Source organism: Haliotis rubra, unplaced genomic scaffold (genome assembly GCF_003918875.1).
Source record: "Haliotis rubra isolate DU_JTF1 unplaced genomic scaffold, ASM391887v1 Scf522, whole genome shotgun sequence".
NCBI classification, from domain to species: domain Eukaryota; kingdom Metazoa; phylum Mollusca; class Gastropoda; order Lepetellida; family Haliotidae; genus Haliotis; species Haliotis rubra.
In genome coordinates, this window is record NW_025767216.1 from 286,234 (window position 1) to 296,534 (window position 10,301).

The window sequence follows — 10,301 nt, forward strand, 5'->3', positions numbered from 1 at the left end:
ATGGGTATCATATGAGAGTAAAATATGTGACTTTAATGAGATTGATCACTGTGTTTCCTGTTGCTTAGTCATGGTTTTCTAAACACTAAGTTTCTCTGTCACCAATGTATACACACTGCCTCGTAGAGCTTTGTGGTCATTTGTCTGTTTTTACAATCTTTAAAAATTTTAGATCTTCCCTGGGTTTTGTACCTGTGAAGATCTGGGTTAGAATTTGTCTTCAGTAACCCATGCTTGTCGTAAGAGGCGACTAACAGGATCGTGTGGTCAGGCTCACTGACTTGGTTGAACCACATTTCATCATATCCCTATTGAGTAGGTCGATGCTCAAAGTGTTGATCACTGGATTGTCTGGTGCAGATTATTTACAGACGCTACAATATAGCTGGAATATTGCAGAGTGCGGTGTAAAACTAAATTCACACAAGCACCACATTTGGTAATTATGTTATGACAACAGTCAGGACATAAACACCCGGAGTCTGTATCTTTTGGAATCAGAGACATGTAATTCTTATTAAGGCCAAACCAATTTTATTTCTTGTTTTACAGATTTTTTGTCCTCAGAAAAACTAAAGGCAGGAGGGAAAAAATTTGTAAAAAAATCACCAGGTAATGTTCCTTTAAATACTAAAAGTATTTTACATCTGGCAATTTATAAAGTGTATATGGGGCAAAAACAATCTAAAAAAATTTTTCGTGTAAGTTTACATTGTGGTCAACAAAAACATCAGGTTGGTTTTTTTTGAGCAGGGAAATATCATTTGAATGTGTTTTCTTATTCTTGAAAAAATATGACCGGTGAATCCGTCAAACAAGAAATAAAATTAGTCTGTCCTAAGGTCAGGTCTTTCACTCTGATACGATATCACTCTGTATCCTATGTCAGTGTCAGTAGCTCATGTCAGATCTGTCACATAAGATGGCCGACCAATCAAAACAGAAGCTGACTGGGTTCTTGAGTCTGTCAGAGTGTAACTTTTCAAAGCAATCTTAGCGCTAAGCTGTAATAACTCCTATACCTTAACATAAACTTACGACAGTGGCCAGACTAAGCTTGTCTTGTACAATTGCATCCTGATGTCTTCTAAAGTAGTTTGCCTTCGAACTCATCACAGAACACAAATATACCCAATGACACTGTTATAGTGGCAGATACCATATGGAGTTCACACCCACAGGTTGTAAAAATATTCACCTCAATACCAATAACTGACTATTGACAATTTGCATTCAGATTTCCTGAGTCAAATTATTTTTTTGCGATGCACAAATATCATAGAAGCTACCGGTAGTCTGAATGCTTTGCTCACTCAAGCTAAGAATATAGAAGTGTCAGTACTCAATACTTATTGGCTGATTAGTTCAATGGAGATATCCTTGGTACTTCACGCAGAGGGGCATTGTATAAGCTTTAAATATATGATTTTAATGAGATTGGTCTTGATGGAGCTGTCTGCTGATATGGTTTTCCTGGAATTATGTGGTCTGGTGTATTTGAAGTTCCTCATACAACTTCAAACAGCAAGCAAAACTTACCATTTCATGATTTGTCAATCATCAATGAAATGTACAAGCCAAACATAATATTTTCTTGAACTTAACATGCAAGCCATGAAAGTCAGAACAATAAATTGTTTTGTGAAATTGTAGTCATTTGTTTTGTTATTTTTGCCATATTGAATCGATTTTCTTGACCTTGATCGTGATGTTTAGGTAGCTTAGCGGTCAAAACAGCAGCTCAAGCCAAAGACCAAGGTTTGTTTCCCATGTTGAACAAATTGTGTGGAGAGCATGTTTTGTTTTTGTTGTTTGACCGTCTCCGTAGTGTAGTGGATAGAGCATCCACCTGGAGAGTGGAAGGTCACAGGTTCGATCTCCGGCCGCATCATACAAAAACACGTTATGATACAGTTAGTCCCTGCCTGGCGCTCGGCATTAATGGGTACAACAAGGACTGGTCGGCTTGGAGTCAGTATAATGTGTCTGAGTTGGGTATTCATGCTTCACTGTGGTATGGTATCTCAGTGGGCTCGCACTATAAAACCAGCTTCAGTCTGGGCTAGTACAAGCAGCCGCACATACACACACATGCATGTCGTCATATGAGTGAAATAGTCTTAAGTACCACGATAAACCCCATTTCACGTCACCTTGTTTTTTGTTTTTTTAATGCACCACTCAGCAGTATTTCAGCTATATGGTGGCAATCTGTACATAATCAAGTCTACACCAGACAATCCAGTGATCAACTGCATGAGCATCTCGATCTTCACAACAGGGAGTCCATGATGTGTCACTCAAGTCACGAGCCTGACCACCTCAAAATACATTCACGGTTTGCTGAAGACCAATTTTAATCCGGATCTTCATGGGTCAGTTTGGTTTCCCTGACAATGACAGTGCTGGAATCATGCCAAAAGTGATGCCAACTTACTTCTGATAGAGTTACCATAGTTGCCATATTAAGCACCAGTTCCTTTAAGTAACCCTTGACCAAGTAACACAAATCTGTTGATAAGAGCCATCTACAAAGTCCAAATTTAACATGACAGTCTATCTTCTTGTGTACGTCGCAGAAAATATTTACAGGAAGCACAGAGGAGAAGGGCGCCAGATGTATGACTATTTATCAAAATGTATATGGTTCTTGAGTGCATCTCTCTTTGCAGACATATTAGCACCTGTAATAGTCTTAGGACTTGCATTGAAACAAGGACTTCGGTTTAAAAGATCCTTTACTCAGAAACCATGTAGTCAGCATGGTGGCCATTACACAGCAGCCAGGGGAGATCACTCTACTGGCATGTTTTACATTGAAGCTACATGTTTACAGCTATTTATGTTTATAGTGAACCTCTCTTAGCTATGATCTGAAGTGCATTTCACCACAGGGCCCTGGGTACTTAAATAAATTAATTAAATTCATGTTTATTTGAACATATATTAGTCAGGTAGTGAACTTGTTCACTGATATATAAAAACATATTTTTTAAAATGTTCCAGCATTTGATTGAAACTAGTTGGAATTGATCGGGTTTGAGATTTGTTTCTGAATCAGAGAATATTGTCCTATGTTAGTAACTAGAAACAGTGGGAATCTGTTGATGAAAACAAGCTGAATTGGTTGGGTTTGGGATTTGTTTCTTGAACAGAGACAATAGTGTCCCATTGTTAGTAGCTAGAGACAATGGGAATCTCTGTGTCACTTTCTACATGACAAGACAGGCTACCTTAAGAAAGTCTTTGTCTCATTTTGTCAACAGAGGTGTAAAGAAACATTGTCATAATCAACCAAGTACCTATCACTAAATGTACAGGATATTGTGCTATTTCCTCACTCTTTATTGTGTCAAAATACAAGCCTCATTAACCAAGTGGGGCGGTGGGGTAGCCTAGTGGGTAAAGCGTTGGCTCGTCACGCCGAAGACCCGGGTTCGATTCCCCACATGGGTACAATGTGTGAAGCCTAATTTTGGTGTCCCCCGCCGTGATGTTGCTGGAATATTGCTAAAAGTGGCGTAAAACCAAACTCACTCACTCATTCATTAACCAAGTCTGGTCGCTGATTGAGAAACAAGTTCCATTCATCCATTCTAACTTGTAGTTTCAGGAACATTACTCATAAGTTCTTTGGTATTTCTTTTTGCAACTTTGCTGAATTGATTGCTGCCATTGCATAAACCACTCATTATATGTCTTGATGAAACCTTTGAATATTTACATGCGTTCATCTGTCTGCCAGGCGATGGGGTAGCCTAGTGGTTAAAGCGTTGGCTAGTCGTGCCGAAGACCTGGGTTCGATTCCCCACATGGGTACATTGTGTGAAGCCCATTTCTGGTGTCCCCCTCTGTTATGTTGCTGGAATATTGCTAAAAGCGGCCATACTCACTCACTCATCCGTCTGCCAATCGACCATTATTGGGATTCAGTACACAACAACACACAACCAGCATCTTACACAAGTAAATGTATTTATTCAGATTAACAACAAACATGAAAACAACAAACTGAATAACCATGAAACGTGAAGATAAAACTTCTCAAGAATAAGAAACCATTTGAATACTTGTAATGCTGTCGGGCAGTCAATAAAGATAATACTGAAGCCATTATCAGACATATTGTCACAACATTAGTGCTGAGCTTTTTAATAAAATTGAAATAACTGTTTCAAAAATTGCTGTCATGTTAAAAAATGTTTTCACTTCCTGTATTATGCAGCAATTTATGTGGATGACTTTAATAAACACTCCACCTATCTCATCTTGGGTAGAGGCACGATATATACTGAGGGAAAAAAATAAAGGAACACCACTTCGTGGCAGTGACTGGTGTTGAAAACTGGAAAATATGACAGGAATGCTTGAATTTTCCTGTGTTCCCTTATTTGTTTCTCTCAGTATAAATAAAAATGATGAATAATACACAAGGGACCCACTGTATTTCTTAAACCAGCGATGCATTAAGTTTGGGGGTCGTCTTATCCATGGGGTCATCTTATAGACAGTCATATACGGTATGTGTACTACACTGTGTTTTTATTTTTAATTCATCATCGCCGGTACACATACATTTGTCCAATTTTGAATCACATTATGTCCTGTAGGCTTGATATGAACATATGGCACTTTTAAAATGAGCAAATATTCAGCTTTCAAATATATACATGTATATATTATCGAACTCATAAAGGAAACTTTACAAAGAAGGAAAGTTACCACTTCGTCAAATGTGAGATGAAAATGTTAAAAAACAAACTTAAAGTCAGTATCATTCATCTTAAGACCATTTGATTCACTTCCAGAAAAACTCTTTTGGGTAATTTTAACTTGATTTAAACTGTTTAAGGGATGTCAGGCTTCAAGCAAAGTTGGGCTGTGTATTGGCAAAACAATCTTATTGCAACATATTTGGAATTAAAGTATTTGGAACTATTGCATATGACAATGATTGATACTAATTGGACTAAAACATTATTGAGAATGGTCATTTGCTGCCAGTTTGTTGTCATGGAAGCAGGGGAGGTAACCACATAAATGAAAAACATCACTTGCACATTTTTGCTGTTTTGCCCATCAATTTCTTAAGAGAAACATCATTTGAGAGTGTGTTTTAGTGCAGAGTTTAGGTTTAAAGGTACAGATTTAATTTTTATTTTGTTCCCAAAACATTTCAGCAGACAAATATATTGTAATATTTTCATATCATTTGAAAAAACAGGATATACCGGTAACGTCATGCAGCACTATAAGTGAGAGGTACCAGTAACCTAGACTCACTCATTTTGTTGGCATTTACCATTCAGACAGAAGTCATACACCTTTGCAAGTAAATTTCAAGTTAACACAGAATAGTTAGTTATTAATTCTTTGTCAAGAGTAGGTTATTCCCTAAATTACAAATTGTCTGATTCTCTGTTGATATGTGGATCTGTTGGTTTGCTAATCACTGAACGTGTGTGTAAGCTGTTGCTGGAGCATGCTAAGTGATTTCCCAGTGTATCAAACCTCAATTTGGCTGTGATAAATTACCCATCTCAATCCCCTCTGAAGCTTTGTTTCTGAAATAATGTCACATCTCTCTCACCACTAACTCTGGACAAAATCTTTTTCACACATGAAATAACCTGAATTTTAAATCCAATTACTCACATTAAAATCCCATCAAATTGGACTTTATATGAACGTTTTACATGTTTTACATAGATTTACATCGCAAATCTAACTCAAGTGTCTTTGGATACTGAATATATGAACACGAGTAAATAAACTTTGGAATCTTAGAGGATTGAACAGTAGACATTAATTGACTAGTGGATATACTTTCCCCATACAAAACATGTGTGCTTGTCATGTATCACTGCTATTTCAGTGGATTAAGCCATCATTGGTTCATTTAGTAATTTCATTAGGACTGGACTCAAAATGATACCATGGTGAAATATGAGTCCACTGTATCATAACCTAACCAAGACATAGTTACACAATAATCAAAGCTATTGCTGGAGCATTGTGATCAGAATAAATTCGGTTTGTAAGTCTTACTTTATTCTCAATTCTGAGACAGCAATGCTATAATCTAAGGATGTTTAATCCCTTGAGGGCCTCTAACATGCTGCTAGTCTGGTTATCAAATTCTTACAGAAAGTAATTTTCTGTAACACCTTGCCCAATATGACAAAAAGAACTAGCACAGATTCAATGGGACATGAATGCTGGCAAGTTAGCAATGATACACTTTATGGCACAGCATGTTAAAGTTTCTGTAACATACATCATTACTAATACTGGTCTGGTAACATAGATCATAAATACTGGTCCTCTTTATAATCTTAATCCAACTTCTTTTCCTATTACGTCTTTAGAGGCTGTGGGATAGCGTAGTGGTAAAAGTGTTCGTCACGCTAAAGACCCGGGTTCTATTCCCCACATTGGCACAATTTCAGAAGCCCATTTCTGGTGTCCCCAGCTGTGATATTGCTGGAATATTGCTAAAAGCGGCGTAAAACTAAACTCACTCACTCACTCTTACATCTTTATTATAAATCTTGATCCATATTCTGGTCTTCTAACATCTTTATAATCTTGATGCATATCTTAGTCATGTATATAGACTGTCACCCATCATGTCAAACAATGTTGTCAATTTCAAACACATTTCACCTATCCTTCATTATCATTGAGATCTTCATCACTCTGGTTAATTTTCCACCCTGACAGGGCCTCATAAGGTTCCCCCTTAGCTCCCTCCATCTCTCCATCATATTCCTCACTCGCTCCATCCAAGGCACGCTGCAGTTGTATGTAGGGTGAAGGTTCAGGCTCATCCTCGACAGAAGGCCGGGCAGCTGAGCCGCCAACAAGAATGTATTCCAATCCCTGAAACATACAACCAAAAATGTCACTCTTCAGCTGAAATGTACAACCAAAAGCATCGTTCAGAAATGTACAACAAAAATGGTCACTCTTCAGCTGAAATGTACAACCAAAAGCATCTTTCAGAAATGTACAACAAAAAATGGTCACTCTTCAGCTGAAATGTACAACAAAAAAAGGCCACTCTTCAGCTGAAATGTACAACCAATAATGGCACTTATCATGTTGAAATGTTTCATTTCTTGCACATTTATAGATAAATACTGGAGAATAATGGATGGCACACTGATACAGTTGAAGAAAACGATTTTAAATGATTCTTTTTCAACAGTATTATTAAAGTGAACATATTTCAGTTTAAAACATCTCATTTAACACACATACCTTCCAGTGACTCGGCTTCACATGTAACTCATTGTCTCTCAAATCTAGCTTGGTGAGGTCTGATAGAGAAAGAATGGTGTCATCCGAAACAGATTTGATTCGATTTCCTTTCATGTGTAGACTAGCAAGAACTGACAGCTTTAGCACACACTCTGGGATACCATCAAACTTGTTATTATTCAAGTCTAAGTGAGACAACATCGTCAGCTCCTCAATCCCATTTGGAAGATCCCGAAGATGATTCTCTGCCACACACAGCCAAACAAGTTTCCTCAAGTTTGTTATTTCTGCAGGAAGGCTAGATAAATTATTGCCTCGTACGCTAAATTTTTCCAGTTGTTTCAATCTGCCAATTTCTGACGGCAGATTGATCAGCTGACATTCTACCACCCACAGCTGGGTGAGGGATGATAACTGTCCGATGTCCGATGGAAGAGCACCAAGAGGATTGAAGCAGGCACTGAGATACTGCAGGTTTGTCAAGTTACCGATTCCGGTTGGCAGCATGGTGAGTTTATTGTTGTCCAAGACAAGTTCATCAAGTCGAACCAACGTTGTGATTTCCGAAGGGGGCATCAGGAGTTTGTTGTCATTGAGTGACAGCTTTTGGACATGCAGTAGTTTTTTTATGCTGCTGGATACGACTGTTAAACCTCGATGACTGAGATTGACAATTTTGTCTCCTCTTCTGGCAGCGATGTCAATTATCTTTTCTATTTCTATAAGATCCATACTGATGGCTAAGCGAGTTTCTTCAGATTATGTGATTCTAAAATTTTTACCCAGACAACAGAAATTCTGAAAGATAAAAACATTTTCTTCAATGTGAATCAAAGAGGGATTTTTTTAAAAAGTTTCTTTTGAATCAAAGCGTTGGTTTCATCTGTATCATGTTCTGGTTATGAGATTGAAATTCACCTTCATTATAAGTCTTTGAAATTAAGCATGAAAGTCATTACAATATTAAACCATGGTATGCTTGCCTTTAGCCTCATACCTGAGTGAGATGATGTTCATGCGATAATTGAGAAAACAACAGTTGTTCTTAAGCATAAGAAAACCCCATAACATGAGGATAATTGCTAGGGCTAGGACCCGGGTACCCGTCTCAATATTGGGACCCGTTATGATCATGTGACTAATAGATTAAACAATGTAATATGTTATTCTTTTCTGATTAAAAGGTTGTATTGTCTTTGCATATTTAGACATAAATATTGAATATTTAGACATAATTTACAGTCATCTGTTTTGAATATAATGCATGCTTAAGGGACCATTCATAATTTATGGCTAGGGTGGGTGATGATGATTTTTTAGGTGTGTGTGTGTGTGTGTGTGTGTGTGTGTTTGCCATCCATGTTGTTCTGGGGAGGTGTGGGGGTCAGCAAGTTTGTACACATGTACTATGGGGCAGCAATTTTGTAGTTAAAATGTTAAAGAATTATGCTTAAAAATCATGGGGTGGGGTAGCATTGATTTTTGTACATAACATGCAGGAGGGGGGTTACTTACTTTGCACATGAATTATAGGGGGTGATTCACATTGTACATGCTTCTCCATAAAAATCATCATATTACACACACGCACGCGCGCGCGCCCTTAGCCATTATGAACGGTCCGTAAGAAAAATTCGAAATTGTAGCCACCGAGCTGATTATATATTGCCCTTTCTTGCAAATTTGATGTCAGAAATTAACATAACCTGTGTCTGGGTAGGGCAGGGTAATGGGGGGTGGGGTATCCGGGTAGAAACTTTGGACCCGTCCCAGCCCTAAAAACTACCTACTGTAACGTTTTATAACTGCAAATTTCTTACGAAAGGATTTATATCAAGTCATGGCAACTTGTGAGCAACTTCGGATTTGTTCGTTTGAACTCCATATTTAGTTAGAGTAGTGAAAAAGAAAGAACCCTTCAAAATTAGCTTGCAGCATGTATATTTATATTAGAACAGTATCAAATCAACATTATGTGCATCTGTTTTAAAATATACAATGCTAACCTTTGAAGAAAAGGAGGTTTCCATCGTCTGTCGCTATTGTGAGCGTCATTAGCAGCGGAAGTGAAGACAGAGTTATCTGCCCTCAATAAAATACGGACAGTTATTGTAAGGCGAATCGATTACGACGCGACCCAGGTGTATGTGTGCGTGCGTGCGTTAGTGCGTGAACTCTTGTACTAGTCCCGAACTAATACTGGCCTTATAGTGCTAGCATTCAGACAACAATACACACACAAGAACGAGAATATTTTCCTCTGTTTATATGTATAAAATTTTCTGTTTTGTTCATAGTGGTTGTGTTTGTAAAACTTGTCATTATTCTTATAACGGAATGGCAGACTTCAAAGATGTGGCGCTTTATTCGACCAGTAAGCTCGCATAATTACACTGGATAATTACGCACTTAATTATTACGTTCAAATCTTATAAAGGGTCGGTGGGGTAGCCAGTTGGTTAAAGCGTTCGCTCGTCACCCGGGTTCTGTTCACCACGTGCACATTGGCACAATATGTGAAGCCCATTTCTGGTGTTCCCCGCCGTGATATTGCTGGAATATTGCTAAAGGCGGCGTAAAACCCAACTCACTCACTCACTCACTCCGGACTCATTGAGTCATCATGATTTACTTTGCAATTTTACTTTTTACGGACACGCAGCTATCTGGAGTACTGTAATGAAAGATGAGTCTCACACCTTGTCCTTATTTGCAGCGGACTTTTAAATTTCAGGTTTGCCAGTGGTTTCAGTTGAATGGAAGGCTCAACAAATATTAACATTAAATTGTTGTACATGATTTATAAATATACTCATGCCAATAATGGTTGTCACCCCCCTCCCCAACCCCAACCCCCACCCACCTCACACCCCTCTCCAAGTATATAAACGCATACTGGGGGTGAAATGAAATCCTTTCTTGTACGACGCTGTCATCGAATCATGATTGAGCAGAATAATTATACATTGGAAGAGTTGGGCTGGACTGGTGAACAGGCTTGATCTGAATGCTGAATATACATACGCAAACACGCACGT

At 38.2% G+C, this 10,301-nt stretch overlaps 1 protein-coding gene and 1 long non-coding RNA gene across 2 annotated transcripts; both read right to left on the reverse strand.

Annotated features, from left to right (window-relative positions):
- Positions 1 to 773: 773 nt before the first annotated feature.
- LOC124252730 lies at positions 774 to 1,443 on the reverse strand. The gene is made up of 2 exons (XR_006892018.1): positions 1,350 to 1,443; positions 774 to 1,216 (listed from the first exon to the last, which is right to left on the reverse strand). It is a non-coding gene; the product is annotated as an uncharacterized LOC124252730 (long non-coding RNA).
- A 5,022-nt stretch (positions 1,444 to 6,465) lies between these two features.
- Positions 6,466 to 9,327, reverse strand: LOC124252749 (plant intracellular Ras-group-related LRR protein 7-like). The gene is made up of 3 exons (XM_046686401.1): positions 9,270 to 9,327; positions 7,264 to 8,061; positions 6,466 to 6,882 (listed from the first exon to the last, which is right to left on the reverse strand). The coding sequence occupies exons 2-3, from the start codon at positions 7,993 to 7,995 to the stop codon at positions 6,667 to 6,669; spliced, it is 948 nt and encodes a 315-aa protein (XP_046542357.1). The 5' UTR covers positions 7,996 to 8,061; positions 9,270 to 9,327; the 3' UTR covers positions 6,466 to 6,666.
- Positions 9,328 to 10,301: the final 974 nt, after the last annotated feature.